This window comes from Corvus kubaryi, unplaced genomic scaffold (assembly GCF_017639235.1).
Source record: "Corvus kubaryi isolate FWS band 111438036 unplaced genomic scaffold, C.kubaryi_AGA036_p1.0 124, whole genome shotgun sequence".
Lineage (NCBI taxonomy): Eukaryota > Metazoa > Chordata > Aves > Passeriformes > Corvidae > Corvus > Corvus kubaryi.
In genome coordinates, this window is record NW_024580659.1 from 3232820 (window position 1) to 3259552 (window position 26733).

General features: G+C 42.9%; 1 protein-coding gene across 1 annotated transcript in view; it reads left to right on the forward strand.

Annotated features, from left to right (window-relative positions):
- Positions 1-91: 91 nt before the first annotated feature.
- Positions 92-26733, forward strand: part of USP4 (ubiquitin specific peptidase 4) — a gene marked incomplete at its 5' end in the record, with an annotated part of 38187 nt that continues 11545 nt past the window's right edge. The window contains 12 exons of the mRNA XM_042020202.1: positions 92-281; positions 531-661; positions 4086-4212; positions 4720-4865; positions 5061-5122; positions 17612-17755; positions 18398-18515; positions 19744-19917; positions 20523-20681; positions 21475-21699; positions 23257-23340; positions 23708-23802. Coding sequence (XP_041876136.1) covers positions 92-281; positions 531-661; positions 4086-4212; positions 4720-4865; positions 5061-5122; positions 17612-17755; positions 18398-18515; positions 19744-19917; positions 20523-20681; positions 21475-21699; positions 23257-23340; positions 23708-23802 — 1655 coding nt within the window. The remainder of the gene's footprint in view (positions 282-530; positions 662-4085; positions 4213-4719; positions 4866-5060; positions 5123-17611; positions 17756-18397; positions 18516-19743; positions 19918-20522; positions 20682-21474; positions 21700-23256; positions 23341-23707; positions 23803-26733) is intronic.

The window sequence follows — 26733 nt, forward strand, 5'->3', positions numbered from 1 at the left end:
CTGGTGAGCACACCCGCGCCTCCTCCCCTCCCTCCCCGTCCCCCTCCCCTGCGGGCGGCGGGGCCTGCGGGCCGGGCCGCGCCGCCGCTGAGGGGCCGCGCCGGGCGGTGCCGTGTGTTGCAGGTACCTGGTGGAGAGCCGGTGGTTCAAACAGTGGAAGAAGTATGTGGGCTTCGACAGCTGGGACATGTTCGGCGCGGGCGATCCCAACCTCTTCCCGGGCCCCGTCGACAACGCGGGCCTGTTCCCGGGGCCCATCGACAACTCGGGCCTGTTCGGCGGTGAGTGCTGCGGGCAGCGGGGCCGCCGCTCGGGCTCGGCTGCGGAACTTCCCCGCGCTGCTTTCGCTTTCGAAGCCGAGCGCTGCAGAGGGCACGCGGCTGCCCCGCTCTGTGCGCGAGGGGACCGGCCGGGCTCTGCCTGCCCTGGGAGCGCCGGTGTTTCTTGGTGTCCTGGCAGTACATGTGTGGGTCTGGAAAAGAAAACGCGCTGTTTGATGCCCTGCTGTCTTCCGTCTGTCTCCGTTTTAGATCCAGAAAGTCAGAGTTTAAAAGAACACCTCATTGATGAGCTGGATTACGTGTTGGTGCCCACCGAAGCCTGGAACAAACTAGTAGCGTGGTACGGCTGCATAGACGGGCAGCAGCCTATTGTGAGGAAAGTAAGTATGGCTGAATCAACTTCTCCTCATCCTGGCTTCAGCTTTTGATCTCCATCAAACTTAGATGGTTGATTTTGCCAGATGCCAGTTAAGCAGCTCTTTGGAGATAATAACTTGAGGCCTTTTTGCCTTGTCTGAAAGAACAACTTGCCTGTATTTCAGCTGAAATGCCTGAATGTTGAGGTGTTCTGAGTTAATGGTTTATTTGGGGGAGGAACCCTGAACCTTGTTCTGGTTGTGATTCTTTGGACCAGTACAGTTCTTTTATATTGCGTGGAATAGTTTGTACTTTGTTGACATGTGTAAGTTGTTAGTCAAACTTGTAGATCTTCCAGGACAGAATGGGTCTTTTAGTAGAGATGGATTAGGGACTTCCTCTAGAGTCTGAGGTGATTCTTGTTTTCTCTTCCAAAACTGTGTGATTCTAAAATCTTTATTAAGAGGTGGGTATGTGGTTTTGTCCTGTAAGTCATATTTTTGGTTGACAAATGCAGTCGTATATGCATTCTGGGTATATAACCTGTTCTGGAAGGTGAAATTGGCAAATTGCTTGGTTTTTTTTTTTTTTCCTGGAAATGTGCATAGGTAAAAGATTTTTTTATTTTTATTTTAGTCTTAGGTTTTTGCACTGACTAAATAGAGCAGTGCCAGTCTGTGGAGCCCATTAAAAGACTGATCACTACACCAAGTGTTGATACAATGTTCAGAATTAACATCACTTATGTTTAAGTAGCACTATGTTGTAAGTAAGGGTTACTCCAAGGTGTGCAAGACCTAGGAAAGTGTGTCACCAGAAGGGATGTAAGATCAGGAAGTGCTTATCAGTGGCACTGGAATGTTGTTGTTTGGTGTGGGCTAGAAATTATATGTAGTAAGAAATTCTGACGTCTTCAGGACTGTTGAGTGAACCCAGGATCACCAGGTGACCTCAGGTTCACTCATCTGAGTAGACAGAACTCCCATGGAAGCAAGAAGTAGGGAAGGAGAAAATAATTACAGCATGTAAAGGAGATGTGGTTTTAGAGAAACATGTAACTTCTTGAGGAGTTGCAAGTCTGCACTGAGAGGGAGGATTGGTACTGTTACGATCACTGCCTCTCCAAGTGAGGAAGCTTTCCTTCATGAACTGCCTAACTGCTTTCACAAAATCTGGCATGTTATTGCACACTCCCTTTTCTGAAAAATTGGAAAGTTGGCAAGAGATTTGGGAGCTGTTGGGGAAACGCTTGGGCTTAACTGCATGAGCCTTCTTTTCGTGGGATGTCTGGTGCTGCTTTCAGTGCTGTAATAACCAAGGGGGTAGAGCTTAGAGCTTGTGCTGGTTTACAGCCCTAACATGTCAAGTTATTCTGGGTCCAGTTAAGTGTAAATTTTTAAAGTTTTGAATTACTATGAAACTGTCAGTCTCTGTTGTTAACCTGGTAACTGAAGGGAGTTTTAATATTTAAGAAGATGCTAAAATATAGCAGAGTAGTAGGTTTGTGGGATGTAACAGCCTCTTACAAAAATCCAGAGTGGGTCAGTGAGACATAGAAGCTGCAGTACTGCACTTGAGTAGAATGTGGGCAGTATCTGGTTACAGTATTCCCCAGATAGCATTAAAAGTCAAGCACTTAAACTTGTGGTCCTTGAATGTTCTAAGCCTTTTCCTAAAGATGGTTCAACTGTAATTCTTACATTAAAATATCCGTAAAAGTAGGATCTGGGAAGCAATTTTCAGGCATCTTTATAGCTTTAAAAGATATTTCTTCCATCTCTGTGTCAGATGATCAGAGCCAAGTACAGGAGGATTAGATGAGATTTATTTGTTGTTCAGGTTTCTTTTGATAGTCTCAAAACATGTTTTTGGGCAGTCATCTATAGAGTCCCACTGGAAAGTGTATTAATGTGCTTCCTCAGCGGCTGAGTTATGCTGAAATTGCTGTCCAATGGCATGACTTGAGTTGTACTTGGGCAAAGAACAAGGAAGCTGGTCAGATGCTGTTTAAAAGACATCTGCAGGTGATTAGAGTCTCCATTCCTCCATCCTAACGGACACAATGATCTGATCAGGAACTTCTTGGAAAGAGTTCTTTGATTTCTGAATATGGTTCTTATTTGTTTCTAACTACAGAATACTGGAGAACAGGAAGTCACGTTTAGTGACATTTATTCTGAAAAATAAATGGAAAACTTTTGGTTTGGTTTCTTTGCTTTCTTAAAAAGAAGTCTGCTCTGCGTGTCAAGAAGCTGTTTAAACAGGGAACTTTACTTTCCGTTGTAACAGCAAAGTACTGAAGATCTTCCCGAACGTGTTTGTGAATTATTTACCTTTAAAGCACCTTGCATATCTAATACAACCTTCTAAAAGCAACAATCCTCAGAAGATGGAAGCATAATTTAGTGGAATTGTCACTATAAGTCTAGATCTTAATTCTTGGTTTGTTTCTAAAGCTGGGTAGTTTTTTCTGTAAAATGTTAGGTGTAGATCATACCAAGTCTGGTGTCACATGAATAAAATGGAATATTTCAGTTGGAACGGACTTAATCATCTGGTACAACTGCCTGACCAATTCAGGTCTGACTGAAAGTTAAAGCAAATTAAGGGCATTGTCCAAGTGCCTCTCAAACTCTGTTACTCTTAAAAATTATACCAGCTTTTTCAATGAAATGTGGTCTCAATTTCAGTGGCTTAGTAGCTACCAAGAACTCTGGAGAGGATTGAGGTGTGGGTTTTCTTTTTTTTTCTTACTCCTTCTGTTACATTGCGGTTGTCTCATAACTGGCCTGTGAAATGTGCTTTTCTTTCTGGCATAATGTGTTTTAGGGTCTGTAGGTGATGAGTGGTGTCTAGTCTTAGGGAAACCTTTCAATAAAAATATGCTGGAAGCTAATGGCATGGGTAAATATACCTATTGGAATATTCTCTCAAATGCAAAATTGATTTGAAAAGTACTCTGAAATAAAGCAGTGTCATCAAAACAACTTCAGAGGTACTTTTCTGTTCTTGCTAGGAGAGAGTAATGAGACACATTCTGTGTACCATGCAGAAAAATAATGCTTTGGTTTGCTTTCTTCTGATAGAAGAGATTTTGCTCCGGTGTTCCAGCCTGGTTTCCTTCTTTATATAAAACTTAGCCAAAGACTAGAGGCAAAAGGTAATTTTTTTCTAGAATGCTTTGTGTGATCAAATATTTTTCATGAGTAGTTAGCTGACACTGTCAGTTCAACTGTGATGATGGATCTTTGGAACTTTGCACTGTGGAAGGAAAGCACTGGGAAACAAAACTCCCCAAACAAGCTGGTGACTGAATCTAGGAGTGAGTTCGTGTTCAGTTTGTGGCTTGCCTTGCAATACTGCAAAAGGCTCACAGTATTTAGAACTGTGTACTTTGGAGAACTGCTCAGTATTGCAGCTCTGTGTTGCTTTGTTCCCTGTGTGCAGGTGGTGGAGTATGGGCTGTTTGTGAAGCACTATAAGGTTGAGGTTTATCTCCTGGAGCTGAAACTGTGTGAGAGCAGCGATCCCAACAATGTCATCAGCTGCCACTTCAGCAAGGCAGATACTGTTGGTAAGTAGTTCTCTGATAGATAAAGCTGTGCTCTGTGGGTGTCTCAAGACGTAATCTGTGCCCTCCAGAACCTCCAGACTGGAGTAAACCTGACTTTTCTCTCTCTCTCATTGCTATATTTTTCACATGTAAAAATGCTGAATGTCAGCTGTCCTGTATCTACATCACTAAACTGAAATGGGCAACTTGACAGTAATAACTGAAAACTTGAACCTGTGTTTTCAAATGAACAGAAGTTGGCCTTTGGGCAGAAAGTTCTCAAAAGTGTATTGCATGTTATTGATTTGAGGGCTTGACAGCCTAATACATGATTGAAAACAGAAGTTTTTCATTCTTTCAGGCTTCATATTAGACAAACTGTATGAACAATTGTAACTTCCATAGTATGTTTTCTGCTTGAACGATCTTGAAGGATAAGTGATGTACCTCCTTGCTAAAGGAGTTTAGTGTTTTTTCAAAAGTACTCGTGTTTTAGGAATTCTGGTGTTTTTATTTTTTCCTCAACAGCTACCATCGAGAAAGAAATGAGAAAACTATTTAATATCCCAGCTGAGAAGGAAACCAGGCTATGGAACAGGTATATGAGTAACACTTATGAGCAGCTCAGCAAGCTGGATAGCACAGTGCAAGATGCAGGGCTCTATCAGGGTCAGGTAAGGGACATAACTTTTTCTCTCTCTCTCTTTTTTTTTTTTTTTTTTGGTCTCGTGTAGTGCTTTTGCTGATGTGTATTTTTTTTCACTTGCCTTTATGTACTTCGAGCAAACATTCACAATGGGATTTGCTAATGCTTTTCCAAAATGTCTAACAGACTTGCAGTTACCTTTATTACCTGCACTCTCTTTCAGGTTGTTTTAATAGAAGTGAAAAATGAAGATGGCACGTGGCCTGGACAGCACTGCCTGGCAAAGTAAGCAAGCATGTTCTAAAGGTTTCTGTTATTTGTGCAGCTTGTTTGCTAGGCTTTAGTGACCACATGTTCTCTGTGGAAGCCTGGTTATCACTGGCCGTTGTGGCTTGCTTTGTTCTGGTTATTTTCAGGGAGAGAAAATCTCAAATATAAATATTCTTCAGTGGTTCTGCTGCTGGTTTCTTTTCTTAGCAAGAGTCTGTGTTTTAAAGCCTGTTTCAAACAGGCTGTATGAGGATTAAATAGCTTCAGGTTTCTGTAGTGCTTAGGAGACGAAAGTGCTATTTGCATTGAACAAGTCTGCTTAAAAAGCTACCTCTGCACAGTGAAACAAATAACCTGTCTTTTGCTGTTGTAGAACAAAAGGGATCTCGGAGTGTGTTTCCAAACCTGCCAGTAGTGAATGCTCAGAGTTCTGGTAGTTCCCCCTTGAAAAGGGTGTAGAAATAGCTGACCAACCCCCTCCCCCCACCAAGAGACAATTATAGAAGCCTGTAAATATGTCACAGATTCTCTCAGTGCTGTCTGATTTAGAGAAGAGATGGGTAATTGCAGGGCTTAGTGAAATATTGTGTGTATAGAGTGAATGGTGTAGAATGGTAGTTGCTTGTTCATATCAAGTCCTACTGTAGAAAATAGAATTTGATGACTTTACCTGTCTGATGGCCCACTCAGTTCCATCCCAGGGGCCATCAGACTTGATATTGATAAAGAAAATGCTTTTCTGTACAATACAGTTAACTTACAGAACTTGCTGCCAAGTGCTCTCATTTGAAATCAAGATGCACTAGTGTTAAACTTGAAGAATTGATCAGATAGATCAGTGGAACCTATTTCGAAGCAGTACTTTGAGAGATCACACTGTGTAAATGAATCAGGAAAATGCCCATGGGATTACAGAGAACTTTCTGTAGGAGTATCATGTGAGAAGCAGCTAAACATTCATATCATGTACCTGGTTGACAGTCAGTATGGAAGAAGCAGCTGTGCAAGACCAGTCATAACCTTTTGTTTCCACATGAAGCAAAGCTGAAAAGGAGCTGTGTAGCATTCTCAGGCCTCAGGGTTGTCCTTTGTCAGCAGCTAGTCTTGATATGTAAAGGCTTTGATTTAACCTCTAGTGATACATAAATGAAAGGGGTTATTGGTATGCAGATTAATATTTTCTAATGACATAAAAATATTTATTTACTATAACATGAAACTTGTGCAATTGTTTGACTTGGTGCTGATAATGGTGGCTGAAAGAATTGTGTTAAGTGATACATACAGGATTATCTGTTCTTTTGTACTTTGTATTGTGCTTTATCCTATCTTAGGTAAACTTCTGCTTCAGTGGTCTATTTCTCAGCTGCGGAAAATACATGGGGAACTTAAATATTTGGAGTTTTTTTTCTGGACTGCATCACTTTAAATACTGAAAGCTTATGAGAGAGTTTTACCTGAATTTAGAGTTTTGATGACATACATCAAACAGGATATAGAGCTCTCTGCTGTTGATAGAGAGATGGTGAACACCTGCCTCACTGCCCAAGTGCCAGAAGAGGTTCTGGAAAGCTGGGAGTTCATATCCTTCCTACTCGCAGAGTGTGTGTGCAAATGGGGTGGGTGGGTTCTGTGTCATCAGGATTTTTCCCCTCCACTTGCTGCTTGTCAGAGGCACTGGCCCCCTACCAGAGGAAATAGCTTTTCCACTGGTTTGGCAGCTGTCCTTGTGTTTCCCCAGCCATCAATCTGGCTGACATTTTACAGGAAAAATGCTCTAAAACTCCACAGCAGTCCTTGGGTGGTATGTTCAACCTATGCTTGGCCACTGCTGTTTGTTAGTTTGCTGCTCCCTAAAGAACAAATTACTTTCTTCTTACTGTAGTTTGAAACTGCTTTTACTTCTAGACAAGGTTTCAGAAGAGAGGTTGGATTATATTCATTCTAGGAATTTCAAAATTAGAGGCACACTTTGTTTCTGAAGCAAGATTTTATCAATGACTCTGCAGAACTTAGTACTCTTAAATTGTTACTTACAAGACTCCCAAAATAAAGTCCTGAGATAGCAGAATTCCATTTCAGCCCTAGCACACTTTTTTTTTTTAATCTTGGATATAATTTTCTTAGCAAAAGCAAACAAGAAGTTATGTTAGATCTTTAAAAATGACACCTTTTCCATCAGGTATTGTATTTGAAAACTGGAGTGAAGCTGTATTTATCATCTGCCTGGTAGCTATCTCTCTCCCATTGCGATATGCAGCACTAAAATACCTTTTGGTTCTTCGGTTGGAGCTAGAATTTTCCTGCTGTTTCCTCTTCCAGCTCCTCTGTTTACTCATGGCACTGTGTGCTGACACTGTGTGATTTCAGAGGACTCCTTCAGCAACTGGGCTAAATATTTTGTGTGCAGTTGTCTTGGGGTGACTTTATGATGTGTATCCCATATCGCTGCCCTATGCCCAGAAATGAATTTTTGTGCCTTTCTATGCCTTTATCCTGAGCCTGAGAGGGGGAAGGAAAAACTGAGTAAAACTTTTTCAAAGCAGTTTGCAGCTTGTTCAAGGTCACACAGAGATAGAGACTTTTTTTCAGCTGTGGCAGGAGAGCGAGAGGGAAGGGAAGCGCCTAGTTTGCTTTTCCTTTCCAGCCAGCTTTCGGCAGTTTTTTTTCCCTCAGCTCCTTTTCCTCTGGAGAGTTGAACTTTTGTTTTCCTGGGACTTCGTTTTTTTCCTTTTCTCCTGCTGGACTGTTTCAACATCAGAATACATTGGGAGGACTTTCCACCGAGGCCTTGGCCCTGGAGGTGGGCCCACCACCCTGTCCCAGCTCCAAGGAGGGGGAAAGAGAGATCTATGGAAGGACTCTGAAATTTTCCCAGGTTTCTCTCAGCAGATCAAGAGGTTTTATTATTTAGCATCATTATTCCTTTTCCTGTGTGTTTGTTAAATAAATAGTTTTTATCTCTTTCACTTTCCTGCGAGGAAGATTTATTTTTTCCTGAACCTGGTGTGGGAGGGATGGTTATAACCTGCCTTCTCTCAGGGGATATATTTCTAGATTTGGCCAAACCGGCACAAATGTAGTGGTGCCCAACTGCGTGGCTCGAAGGAAAGTGAAAAGCCTGTGCTAATTACATTTTGGTTTGAATTTACTTCCTCTGTGCTGGGGTAAAATAGTCACCATGTTGGTTGAGTTCATAACGTTTCTCTGGCTTGATGTACTCATGTCTTTCTGGTCCGTAGGCTTGTTTAAGGTACTAGTGCCTTTCTGGTCCCTAGGCCTATTTGCCTATCTGCAAGCTAGTCCGATCTTATCCTTGATAAGGAATTTTTGCAGAGCAGAGGCACGAATTTGGATTTCTATTTTGCTGTGCTCAGTGATAATGATTTATAAGAAGTTGACAGAGGTACAGGCAGCTGTTTGAAGTGTGTATGATATGTGGTTTCTCTGTCCTAACCCCAGTCCTAGCTTCAGTAGCCTGTTTTGGGAATTTATTAGTAATTGCACCCAGATTGTTAGAAGAGGAGGAGATGGGGTTTCCCTTCCCTTTAAATTTGGTAGGTTATCTTTTGAGAATACCATCCAGGGGAAATTGAACAAAGACATCATCCTCCTGGTATTTAATCTGGTAATCTTCCTCTATATGATTCGCAGCTTCTCTAGAATAAGAGCTCACATTTCCAGGGTGACTGCCAAGACACCTGACCCAGCGGTGGAAAATCCTGAGTGGTGTGGGGAATGGGAAGATATGGGCCAAATCCTGAAGAAATTCTCTGACCCAGTGGTTTGCAATTTCTCCCCTGAACAAGTTCAGAAACCAGCTGAGGTGGCAAAATATCTGAAAGAGAAATACAATGACAATTCTAATAAGAAAAAGCTCATTGCAATATGTTGGGCTTTGGCATATGCCTATCGCACACTGCAGCAGGTAAAGGTAGAGGGGCAGGAAGATGAATCAGCAAAGCCTGCAGACACCCCAGTCACTCAGACTGCAGCCAAACCAGGCAGCCAGCCCAAACCAGATGGAGGGTCTAAGCCATTGACAGTGGCTCCTGTCACGAGAAAAAAGCACACAACCAAAACTGATTGCCCAGCGAAAGATGATGATGATGCAGGGGAAGGAACCTCAAAGCCATCAACTGACTCAGGCACAGAAACCATTACTGAGTCCATGTCCATAAAGCACAGCTTAAGAAAGGACTGCACCCGAAGGTCTGATGAATCCATAATAAGTTGGATGGTCCGTATTTGGGATGCTGCAGGTGATGATGTAATGCTGGATGGTGCTGAAGTGAGGCATTTGGGATCCCTGTCACGTGACCCAGTTATTGACCAAACGATGATAAGGGAGGCTGACTCTGCCAGTCTCTGGAGACGGGTCTTGAATGGTGCAAGGGATAGATATCTGTGTGAAGATGATCTCTATATGCAGCAAACCCAGTGGAAGACCATAGAACAAGGGATCCAGTGCCTGAGAGAACTAGGGGTGGTAGAGATTGTCTTCACAGATGACCCAGGATTGAGGAGTCCAGACCGGGTCAGAGTTAGTCCATTCATGTGGCGAAAACTCACGCGACTTGGGCCACAAGAATACACTTCTGCTATAGCAATAATGAAACCGAACTACGCTGCGAGTGAGACCGTGCAGGATATGGCAGTAAAGCTCCGAGCATATGCAGATTCCGTGCATGGCCCAACACATGCAAGAGTCTCAGCTGTGGAAACACGTATGCAGAAACTGGAAGATAAGATAGAGAACATGCACCAGGAACTCAAGGAGGAGATCAAAGAGGGCCTTCTCCAAATCTTGGCAGTACAGAGCAGAGATTCTGATACCAAACGTGGACGCTCCCAAGAGAGAAGGTACATCCCACGAAGTGAGCTGTGGGATTTCCTGTGTGACAGTGGGGAAAACATGAGGAAGTGGGGTGGACAGTCTACTTCTGCTCTGGCAGCTCGAGTGCATGAATTGAAGGAGCGCAAGTCTCAGAAAGGAAGTTCTTCCAAAAAGGAAGTAGCTCCAGTTGCCTGTAGCCAAACTGCTGGAAATGATGGAAAAGACGATGACATGTCCGATTCCCATGAAGGAACCTCTAAGATGCAGGCTCAGGGAAAGAAGGATAACCAGGCATAGAGGGGCCCTGCCTCTAGCCAGGTAGAGGCCAGGAAAAACTGTTTTTTGGACTGTGTGGATTCGTTGGCCTGGTACATCAGAACCACAGAAATATGATGCCTTGGTTAACACTGGTGCGCAGTGTACAATAATCCCATTGCAACATGTGGGGGTAGAATCTGTTTCTATTGCTGGTGTAACAGGTGGATCACAAAATTTGACCTTGGTGGAAGCTGAGGTGAGCCTGACCGGACATGAGTGGAAGAGACATCTCATTGTGACTGGCCCAGAGGCCCCGTGCATTTTGGGCATAGACTTCCTCTGGAGCGGGTATTTCAGAGACCCAAAGGGACTCAAGTGGGCTTTTGGAATAGCTGCTGTGGAGACAGAGGGCATTAAGCAATTGGACACTCTGCCTGGACTATCAGAGAGCCCATCTGTTTGGAAGAACAAAGAGTACCAATTGCTACCTCGACAGTGCATCGCCGACAGTACCAGACAACTTGAGATGCTGTGATTCCTATCCACAAGACGATCCGTGACCTAGAGAGCCAAGGGGTAGTCAGCAAGACCCACTCACCCTTCAGTAGTCCCATCTGGCCTGTGCACAAGTCTGATGGGGAATGGAGATTGACTGTGGACTATCGTGCCTTGAATGAAGTGACTCCACCATTGAGCGCTGCTGTGCCGGACATGTTGGAACTCCAGTATGAGCTGGAGTCCAAAGCAGCGAAGTGGTACGCCACTATTGACATTGCTAATGCATTTTTTTCCATTCCTCTGGCAGCAGAGTGCAGGCCTCAGTTTGCCTTCACCTGGAGGGGCGTGCAGTACACCTGGAACCGACTGCCCCAGGGGTGGAAGCACAGTCCCACCATCTGCCATGGACTGATCCAGACTGCACTAGAAAAGGGTGAGGCACCAGAACATCTGCAGTACATTGACGACATCGTGTGGGGGAACACCACAACAGAAGTGTTTGAGAAAGGGGAGAAAGTTATCTGGATTCTCCTGGAAGCTGGATTCGCCATCAAGAAGAGCAAAGTCAAGGGACCTGCCCGAGAGATCCAGTTCCTGGGAGTGAAACGGCAAGACGGATGGTGTCAGATTCCCACTGAGGTCGTCAATAAGATCACAGCAATGTCTCCACCAACCAACAAAACGCAAGCTTTCCTAGGTGCCATAGGTTTTTGGAGAATGCACATTCCCGAGTATAGCCAGATTGTGAGCCCAGTCCCCCCAGGGAGTCCTCTTTACCCGGTTACCCGCAAGAGAAACGATTTCTTTTGGGGCCCTGAACAGTGACAAGCCTTTGCCCAAATCAAGCAGGAAATCGCTCACACCGTAGCCCTTGGCCCAGTCAGGACAGGACCAGAAGTGAAGAATGTCCTCTACTCTGCAGCTGGGAGCCATGGTCTGTCCTGGAGCCTTTGGCAGAGGGTGTCTGGTGAGACTCGAGGTCGACCACTGGGATTCTGGAGCCAAAGCTACAGAGGATCTGAAGCCAACTACACCCCAACAGAGAAGGAAATCTTGGCAGCCTATGAAGGAATCCAAGCCGCCTCAGAGGTAATTGGAACTGAGGCACAACTCCTCCTGGCACCCCGAGTACCAGTGCTGGGGTGGATGTTGAAAGCAAAGGTTCCCTCTACCCACCATGCCACCAATACCACATGGAGTAAATGGATTGCTCTCATCACATAGCGCGCCTGTATCGGAAAACTGAATCGCCCTGGGATTTTGGAAATAATCACAAATTGGCCTGAAGGTGAAAACTTTGGTCTCAGTGATGAAGAAGAACAAGAACAAGTGACACGTGCTGAAGAAGCTCCACCGTACAACCAACTGCCATCAAACGACACACGCTACGCTCTTTTCACTGACGGTTCTTGTTGCATTGTAGGGATGAAACAAAAGTAGAAAGCAGCCGTATGGAGTCCCGCACGACGGGTTGCAGAAGCTACTGAAGGAGAACGTGGATCAAGCCAGCTTGCTGAACTCAAAGCTGTTCAACTAGCCCTGGACATTGCTGAAAGAGAGAAGTGGCCAAAGCTATACCTCTACACTGATTCAGGGATGGTAGCCAGTGCTCTATGGGGATGGCTGGAAAAGTGGGAAAAAGCTAATTGGCAGCATAGGGGAAAACCATTCTGGACTGCTGAAGAGTGGAAAGACATCGCTGCCCGAGTAAGAAAGCCAGCTGTGAAAGTCTGCCATGTAGATGCCCATGTCCCCAAGAGTAGGGTTAATGAGGAGCACCAAAACAGCAATCAGGTAGATCAGGCTGCAAAGATAGAAGTGTCACAGATAGACTTAGATTGGAAACATAAAGGAGAGTTGTTCCTAGCTCGATGGGCCCATGATGCCTCCGGTCATCAAGGCAGAGATGCCACCTATAAGTGGGCACGAGATCAAGGGGTGGATCTAACCGTGGACAGTATCTCCCAGGTTATCCATGATTGTGAGACATGTGCTGCGATCAAGCAGGCCAAGTGGGTGAAGCCCCTGTGGTATGGTGGGCGGTGGTCCAAACACAAGTATGGGGAGGCCTGGCAGATTGATTACATCACGCTGCCTCAAACCCGCCAAGGCAAGCGCTGTGTGCTCACAATGGTAGAAGCCACCACAGGATGGCTGGAGACCTGTGAGGGATTGGTTACGTGAAAAGGGACATAGAGATTTGGGATATACAGATTCTTTGCAGCTTACAGATCTGAGAAGCTGGCTACGTGAGAACGGGCGCATAGACCCTTGCAGCTAGCTGAGCAAGGTCTCATAAGACAATGCACCACACATCCTGTGTAACCACTGAAGTTACAGAATATTACATGTATCTTGTTCAATAATTGAACCACCATTGAGTCTTACTGCTGAACTATGGGTTTATTTGCAGAGCCAGCAAGGTTAGGTTTTGGCAGTATAAACAATAGACATCTGTGGTTAGAAGGCCAGGGAAAAAAGCAGAACTGCTGACCACGAAAGGGGGACTAAGGAGGGGTTTAGAATCAGCTTAGTCGACGTGAACCACTTAGAATGCGCCATTACGAATATGCATAAAGCCTATTATTGTTAGTATATAAGGAGTTCTGGTACAATCAATAAATCGGATTCCTGCTGATCACTCATATTGAGCATCTGGGTTTCCCCTTTATCATGACAGAGACCTACCCTGTGCCTCACGCTACTGCCCAGAACACCATCCTGGGTCTTGAAAAACAAGTCCTTTGGAGGCATGGTAGCCCTGAGAGAATCAAGTCTGACAATGGGACTCATTTTAAGAATAGCCTTTATTAACACCTGGGCTAGAGAACATGGCATTGAGTGGGTGTACCATATCCCTTACCATGCACCAGCTGCAGGCAAAGTGGAACGGTGCAATGGATTGCTGAAAACCACCCTGAAGGCACTAGGTGGGGGAACTTTCAAAAATTGGGAGCAGCATCTGGCAAAGGCCACCTGGTTAGTTAACACTCGAGGTTCCACCAATAGAGCTGGTCCAGCCCAGTCTGAATCCCTGCATACAGTAGATGGAGATAAAGTCCCAGTGGTGCAGGTTAGAGGTCTGTTAGGAAAGACTGTGTGGGTTAATTCTGCCTCGAGTACAGACAAACCCATCCATGGGGTTGTTTTTGCTCAGGGACCTGGCTGCACATGGTGGGTAATGCAGAAAGATGGAACAACATGTTGTGTACCGCAGGGAGATCTGATTGTTGTGTGAAAACCACCTGTAACGTGGAATGCCTGTATACCACTGCTTGCTGAGTGTCACTGTCACTGTGCATAGCTGTGTATATATATATATGTATGTATTAATGTGTGTGTGTAGAATTAGAATATATTAGGTTAGGCATTGAGCCAACAATATGGGATAAGGGGTGGAATGTCTTGGGGTGACTTTATGATGTGTATCCCATATCGCTGCCCTATGCCCAGAAATGAATTTTTGTGCCTTTCTATGCCTTTATCCTGAGCCTGAGAGGGGGAAGGAAAAACTGAGTAAAACTTTTTCAAAGCAGTTTGCAGCTTGTTCAAGGTCACACAGAGATAGAGACTTTTTTTCAGCTGTGGCAGGAGAGCGAGAGGGAAGGGAAGCGCCTAGTTTGCTTTTCCTTTCCAGCCAGCTTTCGGCAGTTTTTTTTGCCCAGCTCCTTTTCCTCTGAAGAGTTGAACTTTTGTTTTCCTGGGACTTCGTTTTTTTCCTTTTCTCCTGCTGGACTGTTTCAACATCAGAATACATTGGGAGGACTTTCCACCGAGGCCTTGGCCCTGGAGGTGGGCCCACCACCCCGTCCCAGCTCCAAGGAGGGGGAAAGAGAGATCTACGGAAGGACTCTGAAATTTTCCCAGGTTTCTCTCAGCAGAGCGGGAGGTTTTATCATTTTATCATCATTATCCCTTTTCCTGTGTGTTTGTTAAATAAATAGTTTTTATCTCTTTCACTTTCCTGCGAGGAAAATTTATTTTTTCCTGAACCTGGTGTGGGAGGGATGGTTATAGCCTGCCTTCTCTCAGGGGATATATTTCTAGATTTGGCCAAACCGGCACAGCAGATCTTTATTCCATGACTTTGAAGTGCTTGAGTTTGCAGCAGATGCCAGGCTTGCAGAGGAGCCCTGAGGATGTAACATAAGTTACGGAGGCTTTTGCATGTAAGAACTTTCTAAATGAGCATCCATTAGGGCTTCTGCTTTGTCAGTTAAATGGAAATCCCAGCTTACCTGGCTCTGACAAAAACCTTTTGTCACAAAATTACTGTGTTATTACTGGTTTTGTAAGGGAGGAGGACTGACTCTACTTTGTGCTCTGAGGGTGGCCTCAACTGAGTGGAAACACTTTTTCTATTTGTTTTTCAACCACTTGAAAGCCTTTAACAATATTTTTCCAAATTGTTTAGCTTAGAAGGTTTTTTGCTTAACAACTGTATGAATTCAGAGTGATCTGATTTTGTCCTCTTTATCCATAAGTCTCCAGATTTCTCCTCACTTGCCATTTGTGTGGGTTTTTGACAGGTTTTGTAGCAAGACAAAGCAACTGTCTTTACATGCAGATGGAGACAATGTGCTTCAGTATTGTGAAGATGAAGTTGTGTTTCAGTGGTAACCCACCGCGTCGGCCAGAACATTTTGGAAGGTTCCAAGTCACAAATGTCAAAGAAGAAATAACTTTATTCTCTTACTTCAAAGGAAGGTCTTGGGGCCTCCATTTCTGAGGGAGCAGAAGTCACATACTGTGAGAAATGGCAGTGGAGGGGCAGGTGCCTTTGACCAGTTAAACTCTGCACCTTCCACAGAAACCCTTTTTGTGGCATTGGGGATAAATATTTGGTGTCCAGGTGTTCTGTTGTCACCTCTGTGTGAGAATGAGGCAGTCTTCTCGAGAGCCTGGAGTACTGTGGGGTCATTAACAATTGCTTTCCAGCCTTCAAGTGGGAAGCTTTCAGAGAAAAATGTTTTTCTTAGCTGCTCTCTGTGCCCTTCACCTGGAATCAATGGCTGCCTTTGTGAGCATCTTGTGAAATGAGGGGAAGCAGCTGTCCTTAGTAAATCCTTTCTTCAGTTGTTACACATAGATGAGTAACTTCTAAAATGTAGCAATATGTAGAATTTTTTATCTTCCAAAATGTATTTGATTTCTGTTTTTTTAATCTCCTCACATGGAAAGCTGTTAACCTCTCTTGTTGCTTTGCTACTTACATGAACCTTCCCAATTTTCTGGCAGGAATTCACTCAAGAACCTGGATGACTTTGTATGTAGACTTTTCCCCAGTCTGTGACTTGTATCTCACCTTTGCTTTCTGATCTTTTATCTTCCTTTGTAATTCTTAGCTTTTTTTGTTTGTGTAGGATGCTGTTGAAGTACTTGGAACTCTTCAGTTGCCACATGACTCTTGCTGAAGCACTGTCTCTATGCTTCTATTTGAAATCTTGAAATCCATTAGGAGGTTGTCCTCCTTTTCCTTTTTCACCAATAGATTTTTTTCTGTTCTCTCTCTTGGAGATCAAACAGCTTTCAAGTCTAGCATTTTCTAGATTGCTCCGCTTTGCTTCTAGATAATTCACTACTTCAAACTTCTAAAATGTGTTCTTAATGGATTTACATGCTGATGTTAGCTAAATTCTTTTATTCTTGAACCTTGAAACCCACACTTAGGAGCATGAGTCTGATAATTGTTTAGTCTAGACCTTCTGTTCTCCCATTGATCTTACTTTGGTGTCCGAGTAATCTTGAAGTTCCATCTCCAACATGTAATGACAGGAGGTTGTGTATTGTCCCAGAAATGGTTATCTCAGTTATTCTGGTAGATCTCATGCTTTCTAGGATATTTTCCAGTATACCTTTTGGTTGTGCTGGCAGGTGGCTTTTTTAGTATGCTGCGGATTTTGACTGTGTTCGAGGCTTTTTCCAATTTCATCTGGAAGCTCCTGTTGTAACTTGTTTACTTCTGTATTTATTTTACTGCTATTATATTTCCAAACTGGTAAGCCTGTCCAGCTGTTATGCCTTGTCATGGCCATTATGGCTTGTTCATTGTTGTATAGTTTTGTCCCCACAGAGGTTTTCCAGCACATTTTTTTAGTACCATCTGAACGATGAATATGCATTTTTAGTTTCTATCATTTGAAAAGGAGGGCCACATTAAAAAATAATAAATGGACAAGCTGAAGCTTGAGGGCTCTGTCCTCTGCTGGCTCTCTGCTCTGTTTTGGGGGTAGTAGCCACTGTTGTGTGGCTATTGGTGACCTGCACCTTTTTGCTTTTGGATTTGTGTGTTTATTTGGGCTAAGATGGATAGACTAGACCAAATCCCAGTCAACTCTTACTATAGAGAAATAAATTAGTGTTAAAATAGTTTATTTAAACTTATTAATATCGTACTATCTTGCAGTTTTGCTGCTTTTTTTTTTTTTTTTTGGAGCAGCTATGACGGACACTGTTGAATATTAGTGCCTTGTTGGTTGTCTTCCTCATTAATGTTGTGTTTAAATAGATGGTCTGAGTTTCAGGTAGGGAAGGACTGACCTGGTCACTTTTTAATGCATCTAGAGTGTTTTGAGGTCTTAAGATTTGGGGGTTTTTGCTTGCTTATTTCAAGGTGGTTTACTCATAAACTTAAAGCTTGCTTCCCTTTTACTCACACTGTCTGAATTGCTACTTATTTCTGTCTGGGACCCAGATTTGCCTTTAAGCAATAATTGTTGCTCCTACTTCTGATACTTTTTTCCTCATGTTTCTGTTCCAGACAATTGTTTGGAAGTGTGATCAAACAGATCAGTAAATTCTGTGTGGGGTAACAAACTGTAGCTCAGCAAGTCCTTGGAGTTTTGCGGGAGATGGGGCTGGGGATAAAAAAAGTAGTAGCACTGTTTCTACTTCTTTTTCCTTTCTCCCAGATCAAGCACTGCAACTAGCAGAAACTTTACTACCTCTTCAAAATCATCAGCAAGTTCTTATTCCTCAGTGTCTGCCACTTCTGTCATTACTAATGGTGATAGCAGTAACTCCTATGGACTGAACAGCTCCCATCTGGGCAGGGGGTAAGAGCAGGAATGTTCTTTTTGTTTCGTCACCCTTCATGTGAGTGATCCCATGCATCCTTGCCTGTATAGAAAAGGAGTGTGATGGTGCCCTAGAGGAGTTCTACTACTCTTGTGTACCTGTTTACCAAACTTTGCTTTTTGAAACCACTGCCTTCTGCTGTTCCTTGCTCACTTGCGAAAGTAGTGCATGTTCCAGAGCGTACTAACTGCCAGAGCATTGCCTGTTTTTTGAGGTGACTCGGAGCATGAGGGAAAGGGATTATATTCTTTTGTCTATGTGCCATTATGGTAGAAGCCTTTCCAGGTACAGATCATAATTTTCTTATTATTTCTTAAAGTGTATTATATAGACGCTTGCTGCATTAGGGTGGTGTGCTGTATGCTTACAGACAGAGGAAATGAATGTGTTATGAGCCGTAAATTAATAATAGACTTTGTAAGGATTAATGTTTCCAAAGTTAGCACATACACTTCATGTTCCTGGTATTCAGCATTAGCCCCTACGAAGCAGCAGAAACGGGTAGCCTGGTTAAAAAATTTCAGTGCACAGTTTTCTGACTTGTATTTGATGTGACTTCTAAGTAGCATTGAGACTCAACAAACTCATTGTGGAGTTCACTGTATTGTCTTTTTTTCCAGAGGTTCTGGATTTGTCTGTAACTCTTACAACTGCAGGGACAGTGCTTCCCTGTCACAACCTGGACTCTGTGGACTCAGTAACCTTGGAAACACCTGCTTCATGAATTCTGCATTACAGGTAAGAATTAGAAAGAGCCCTCATTAGAATTAAATAAAAGATCAGTCTCATAGATATTGTGGATTAAAATCTGTGAAAAGAAAAGAATATATTTATGTGGTTCCATGAGGAGACTGCACCTCAAAAAAAAAAAACCAGACTGAAAAATCAGTTCATGTTTAGTTTGGCTTATATTTAGCACATTAGTACTATAAAACTTACTACAGTATTAGGGACTGAATCTGAAATATGTGGCATCTGAAATGGCCTGGGGACGTTGTACAAAACAGATGCCTGACTGTAACATAAGGTCCCAGTGCTGTCCCCTGCCAAAAATGGGCTGGCATGGAGGATGTTTTGACTTGTGTGGGCTGCACAAGTGACCTGAGCAGGTCACTGCATGCAGTTCTAGGCCTGTGTTAAAGATTCTTGAAAAATTAAGGGCATGAAAAGCCACAGGAAGGGTTCAGGTTCATTGTGCAAGGTGTTAAGGTTGAAACAGTGATGCAAAGCTAATAATTATTTCTTTACTTTTAAACTTAATTTTCTTAGGATTATTTATTTGATTTTAAAGAATGCAGAAACTTGGTAGGGTTAGTTTTTGGCTAAGAAGTTCAGACAGAGTATGAGACAAATTGTATGAACTTTGATTTAAGGAATGGGCAAACTTCTGCTGTGGTACCAGTGGTGTGAAATTACTTCAGTCACTCTGTGATGGCTTTGAAATCTGGAACAGGTCTTAAAATAACTGTAATGCATTATGCATGTGGTATTCAGAACACCACAATAAACTTGGACTGCCCTGCTTTTTGTTCAACATGACTTTATTTTCAGTTGTGTCACTGTAACCTTAAGCCACTTTATGTTTTCTTGGACTTAGCTAAGAGACAACTTCAAAATTTTTTATTGTCAAGGTGATTTAATTCAAACATACTTCAATCTTAATTTATCATGCAAACTAGTCATGTTAAGGACCAATTACTTTCTTTATTGTATGTACAGTTGTGCTTTCATTTTCTAGATATCAGTCTTCCAAATGCAGATTTCTGCCTTAATATTTTCTTTGGTTTTTTTTTTGTTTGTTTGTTTGTTTGTTTGTTTTTTGTTTTGTTTTACTAAACATGTTCTTGAGTCTTGCCAGTTTTGTGAACTTGGTACATGTCCTGATGTGAAAGTTGGTTTTGTGGTTTTGTTGTCACACGTATCTATTGTCCTGTGAAGTAAATTAATTTTCCTAATACTTTTTCAGTGCCTGAGCAATACTCCTCCTCTGACTGACTATTTCCTGGAAGATAAATATGAAGCTGAAATAAATCAGAACAACCCACTCGGGATGAGGGGAGAAATTGCAGAAGCCTATGCAGATCTCATTAAACAGATGTGGTCTGGGAGACAGTCTCATGTGGCCCCACGTATGTTTAAAGTAAGTGTGCCCTGTTCCTGTAGCACAACTCTGGGACAGAAGAAACAGTGAAAGCGTAACATATTTTGATGTAATGAAGGCAGTAAGGACAGAATTGGTCCAGTGTTTCATGTTTTGCATAAATGCTTTTTAGGGTACAGGGAGGAACTTGCCAGTGAGTAGTGTCCTTCCTCAGAGTTGGCTACTGCTTTTTAATGTTACTTAGTAAATGACCTGCCAGCCTGAGAGCTGTTTACAGATGAATCAGAATGATCTTTGCTGCAAAACTAGGCATGGTCATATGAATTGCCAGCTGTGAACTTTGGTTAGTGAGAAAAGGTGTGCAAGTCACAAATCCAAAAAATTAAATTAAAAAGTGAAGAGCAAAATGCATCTCCTTGTCTATAACTCTGTTTATTGGTGTAATGTTCTCATTGCTTCAGTGTGAAGAGCTGCTTTCAGCTGAATTACTGAAAGTAGCTGGGGAAATTGTTCTGGCACCTTTCCCTGCATTAGCATCCAGTTCACCATGGCCTGCTGCCAGCAGAAGGTAGTGGGGAGCTGGTCTCTGCAAAAGCCATGACCTGAGTGTTTTATATCCCCTCCCTTTTGCCTTCGTGTTTCAGACACAGGTTGGGCGATTCGCTCCTCAGTTTTCGGGATACCAGCAGCAGGATTCCCAGGAGCTCTTGGCTTTTCTACTAGATGGCTTGCATGAGGATTTGAACAGAGTGAAGAAGAAGCCCTACTTGGAGCTGAAGGATGCCAATGGCAGACCTGATTCGGTACAGTGCCCTTTACTTGAGGATAGGGCCCAGTGCTTCTTCCCAGGGCATTTAGTTGGGTTCTGGGATGCTTCCTGGCCTTCCTGCTCACAGGCTGCACCAACATCCTTCCTGCAGAGCAGTGTCCCTGGCACAGGAGAACCTTGTCATGCCTTGGGGCACTCTACCTAAATAGAGAAAAGTAATTCTCTCATGAGGTTTACCTGATAGAGGGCCAGTAAGTTTCTTGTGTTCAGTTTTCTTCCTGAGACTAGATTTCTCATGCTAAGAGCATGCCCTTTGGTAAGGAGTTTATAAGTTGTCTTGTGAAAGTCTTCAGGGGATTGTAATTTGTCTCCTTTTAGACTTTCTTTGTGAAATATGGCCATCATTCTCCAAGAAGAAAAACCTCTTTACTTTTTTCTTGAAATCTGTAACTGCAGTTGCCTTTCCAAAGCAAGAGGCAGCACTCCATTCCTCCTGGGGAATGGAGCATATCTGGTTGTCCTGAAGAGCAGCATGTGACCCTGTTACTGTCCTCTCAGCTCCATTCATGCTTCTGGCATTGTGTGCACCAAGGAATGCCTATTCAAACTCAGCTAAAATGGATAGATTAAATTTGACTTGATGCAAGGCCTTAATTTCACTGAGAAGAAATCCCAGTTAGGTTGGACATTGTGGTAGAGCCCCTTCCCTATGAAATTGACCTATCAGTATCAATTTTCCAAGTTTTCTTTGGTCCTGATGCTCGCCATGCTGTAGAAATCTTTGCAAGAAATAACTTCTAATATGTTTTTTTAAATTATTTTTATAGGAGGTGGCAAAAGAGGCATGGGAGAATCATAGGCTGAGGAATGATTCCATCATTGTGGATATTTTTCATGGTCTTTTCAAGTCTACCCTTGTTTGTCCCAAATGCTCCAAAGTTTCTGTCACCTTTGATCCCTTCTGTTACTTAACTCTCCCACTGCCCTTGAAGAGGGACTGTCACATGGAAGTTACCCTGGTATATGCAGACCCACAGCGCAGACCTGTCCAGGTGAGGCATGTTGAAGACACACATTTCTTTAAGTCATCTGAGTTCTTTTAGGTTTTAAAGTTGAGGGTCTCAAAGTGATCTAAAGGACATTGATGTCCACCTTTGAGTGAGGTAGTATGGGTTTTTTAATGAAAAATCTGGCATGTGAAATCAAGTGACTTTGTGAAAGCTTGGCTCATGAAACTAAGGTCATGGTCAGCTGGAAGTGGCTTCCTGTGGTGAGATGACCTGTTTGATGTGCTGCTCCCTGAAAGCAGCAATGTGCTTGCACTGTCATGTTTACCTTGGAAAATGTAAAGATGTAACTTATATTGTGTGCTGGGGCGTACAGCATCACCAGCCTGTCAAAGGAGGGGACTGTCCCACTCTGCTCTGCACTGTGGCAGCCTCACCTCAAGTGCTGGGAGCAGTTTAGGTCATCACAATATAAAAAAGACATGACTCTGTTAATAGAGACTGTCCAAAGAGAGCCCTGAGGATGGGGAAGGGTCTGGAGGGGAAGCCTTATGATATCACTGGGTTTGTTCAGCCTGGAGGAGACTGAGGGGAGAGACTTCACTGTGGTCTTCAACATCCTCACAGAGGGAAGTGGAGGGGCAGGTACTGACCTGGTCACTGTTGTGACCAGGGACAGGACCCGAGGGAATGGCCTGAAGCTGAGTCAGGGGAGGTTTTAGGTTGGGTATCAGGAAAAGGTTTTTCACCCAGGGGGTAGTTGGGCACTGGAACAGACTCCCCAGGTTAGTGGTCACAGCACCAAGCCTATCAGTTCAAGGAATGTTTGGGCAAGGCTCTCAGGCACATGGTGGGATTCTTGGGGTGTCCTGTGCAGGGCCAGGAGTTGGGCTTGATGATCCTTATGGGTCCCTTCCAATTCAGCATATTCTATGGTTCTGTGATTCTAAATGGGTAAGGCCTTTGAATTTCAAACAGAATTGAAAAGTGATTCCTCTTGGGGAAAAAATAGAAAAATGACGTGTTTGCTTTTTCAGCCTCCTCAATAGACTGGTTTTAAATGTTCCCCCCCACTTCATTTTCAAATGGACACACACATCCCTAAAGTAGCCTTGTGCTTGCCACACATCAGAGAAGCACAAGCTGGGGCGCTCAGGCAGAGTGACTGGATGTCCTGATGCAGTTTTGGACGAACTGATTTGCAGTATTTTCATATCTGTCAAGATTTTTGCCTTGACCTTTAGTAGTAATGAAGAGAATGGCTCTAAGATGTTTTTTATCACAGAAAGAAACAGCAGTTTTATGTTCTGAGTAAGCTGCTGTGTCTGGTGATTTTTTTTTTTTTCTGGGTGTTACTACTGCTGAGCCTGATCACAGCAGAAGGCCAGCTGTTCAAGGCTTTCATTCCCTCCAAATCCCTGCTTTGTAAGGTAAAGCTGAGATCCAGAAGACATTGAAGTGTGTGGTTATGACCTTGACTTCAGCAGAACTCCTATAAATTAAAGATTAAGGAGTTTTAAGATTTTATTTCCATTTTCTTGCTCTCTGCCTTGCATGGGTTTGTTTTGCCTGGTGTAAGCATAACATTATCTTTGTTTCTAGTACCGGGTTCTGGTGCCAGTGATGGGGGCCATCTCGGATCTGTGTGAATCACTTTCCAAACTCTCTGGTGTTCCTGCAGAAAATGTAAGGATAAATGAAGACAGTAATTTTGATAAATGTTTGTTTTTCTTGAAGCATTTTGGTGGCTTAGCTTTTATATGGGTGCTAAGCTGAACTTAATGGGTTAGTGACAAAACTGTAACAAGTTAAAATGCTGTTCTTTGCTCCTAGAATTAAAAAGATGCATGAAACAGTCTGTTTATTCTGATAGTTCCATTGCAGTAGAGAGGTTTAAGAGAAGGGACAGAAAAGTAAAGTACAACTGATGTTGGTGTGCTGACAATTGCGATACAGAATTGGAACACACTGTTGCTTGAATTTAAAGGTAGTTTGCCTAAATTTATGTAAGCTTTTACTGTAATCACTTTGCAAATATCACTTGCTGTCCTAGATGGTGGTGACAGACGTGTATAATCACCGATTCCACAAAATCTTCCAAATGGATGAAGGTTTAAATCATATCATGCCAAAAGACGACATCTTTGTGTGAGTAAACTGGGAAAATGCCACATGTGAAGAATACTGCAAAACATTTGCTTTGGTTTCAGGTTCTAAAACCCGATTCCTGTTCCCTCCCAAAACCTAAGGCTTCTTGTAGACCTTCTGCATGACTCAGCAGTAATGCAGCACTGCTCTTACCAGCAGATAAGCATGTGCAGTGTTCAGTAGGTATTTTTCTAACACAGGAAGTTATGGCCCTTCAGTCATAATGAACTTTTAGTTTGGTCTGTGTTATGCAGTTTAGAACTTCGTACAAGCCTCTTTCAGATATAACTATGTCTGGATTACAGTCATGCTCTCACTGACATTTTTAGTTTTGCTCAAGCTTGTTGTTCTTGTGTTTTCCAAATCAGCCAAAAGCCTTGGGTTGTTATTAGGATAGTATGAAGTCTAAGGTGTTGTACTCTGCCTTTCCAAAATCCATCATAGCTGTTAGAGCACCATGACTGGGGGTTCTGCATAGACTCTTGACTGGTGCTAATCACTGTATCTAAATTGTGGTTGTGAGGGCCTTGAGCAAAGCTGAGGATTTGGTTGCACTTGATGTTCTACCTATGTGTGGCGGGTGAGGTATTTCCAGTCACCTCTGATATCTGGTGAGGTGAGGAGAGCAAAAGTTGTGTTCCTCTATTGCAGCTGAAATGTGAGAACGTTCCAGTGCAAGAATATTGCTGCCATGAAATTGTTGGGTCTGTGTGCAGACCTGCACTGACACTCTGTGGTGCTGTGTGAACCTTTCACAGGGTGGTTTGCTGTGACATACTGGTGCCATTTGTCCTGCTGTCTGTTGTGACCTTATTGCTGAGACGTAATGAAGAAGTTTTGTAAAAGTTTTTGTCATCTTGTTGTTGTCTTCAATTGTGTGACCAGTTAGGATGCCTGGGAAGGACGTTTGTCTTCTGTGAAGTCTGTTTGGGAGGGTGTTGTAGAGTGTTAGTTTGTAAGTCTGTCTCTTCAGCAAGTAAAACATTTTAAAAACAAGAAGCATGATAATACAGTGGTAATTGCAAAAAAGCCCTGCTTTCATACAGGCATAGCATGTTGTAAATCCCTCCACAGAAAACAACTGTCTGAATCAGGTCTGCTCTGGGGTGTGGGGGGGAAGCATTGGCTGAACTGCAGCTCCCAAGTGTATTTTCCTTTGCAATTGCCACTTCCTTTTATGTGAAGGACAACTGTAAATGAGGTGCTGCTGTGATTCACAGTGAGTGAACTGAGCTGGGTTAAAAATAGCCTTCCAAGGAAGAGGAGAGGTAGCAGGAGGAAGTTTTGCAAATCCTGTTTTTCCATGTACACCCTCCAAGATCTTTTCAGCGCTGAGGGGCAAGAGCAAGCAGCCAGGCACCAGGGCAAGAATTAGGAAAAAACTGCTCATAGGAAGTCCCTTTAACGGGTAATGCTGCCAGGAAAAAGATATATAAAGTAATATTCTAACTACAGCTAAAAACCAGCATCCTTTTATTGAAAAGAAGTCTTGTCTCAAAAAACCAGCAGAGAAACACTTGTTCATAAAGAGGAACGTTTTTTAAAGGCAAATGCATAATTACTTCTAGTGTGGACATTCTACCTGCCTTGTCTGGTTATAAAAAGTCTGCTGTTAGGCGTTCTAAGATTTAATTAAATCATTCAAGGAATGTAATTGTAGTGTGAAGGTTTTTTAATTCCATTTTGTTTCTATTATTTTTTTGTCCTGCCGGCTTCAAGACGTGTTTTCCATTAGGGAATGTACTTGTAGTCATGGATGTACATCTCTGCCTTCTGCTTCTTCCAGAAAGGATGATTTTACAGTTAAAGAGGAACTTGTCAAGTGCTGCTCAAGCTGTCGTGTTTCTGGCAGAAGTTTTGGACAGTGATGTGGCAGATCAGGTTTCTGCCCTCCTGCAGGTGCTGTGTGATGTGTGGCTGGGGAGTGTGGTATGTGGTGGTTGTTTGTTCAGACTGCTGCTGCCAATAACTTCAGGAGTTTCTGATATCTCAGCAACTTCTTAGATTACAGGCAGATATCTTCCTGTTTATTAAAGGGAGAAATAAAAAATATTTTAAAAAATGTAAGTCTTTCAGAACCTTCCACCTTTAAAGAACGAGCTTGTTTCCACTTGAAATGTTGAGAAACATTTTATTTCCCCAAAGTCAATGAATAAGAGTTTCTCACTAAAAAGTATATTTTTCTTCTTAAATTAAGGCCAATTCTTTAGAGAAGTGACAGGAAATGACTTGCTGCTTATGACTTTAAGGATGCTCTGTATGCCTCCATAGTCCATGAAATGTTCAGCTTGGAAAAGGTGCTCCTGCAGTGGTGATGGAGCTGTGGGGTGTATCACTGGTTACACTGAGTGATGCATCTCTCTCCTGTTCCTGAAAAAAAACTGTATCAATTAATGAAGGGGAACAGATGCCTTTTATTAGAAAGTACAACAGTGGTAGGGTTTTACAGTCACAGTATTTTCACCCAGAATTCACAATTGAAATAAATAACCTAAAAAAGACTCAATAAACCACACTAACTAAATCAAACATTTGTTTGCACTGCATTTATACTAGATATTGCCACAAAAGAAACTCTTAAGAACACTTTCTAGAGTGTTGGGCTGACAAGATAGCAATTGCTTTTTAAGAAAGGAAGAATCCTTCCAGAAGCTGCTGGCCTACCATGTTTTGAAAAGCTGATTTTTTCCTAGGATTTGTTTGAATCACTTAATGGCCTTGTGTGGTAAGACTAAAACATACCAGCTTCTAGGAAAGTCTAGGGAAATAGAAGTTACAGAATGGATGGGTTTTTTAGCAGCATTACTTACATTATAAATCAAATAGGAAAGCTGCATCATTTCAGGGTATTGGGCTCTGTGCAGCAAAGCCAAGTGAGAGCTGTGTCAGCTGTCAGGTGGGAAAAACAAACTCGAGAGGGATTATCTGGTA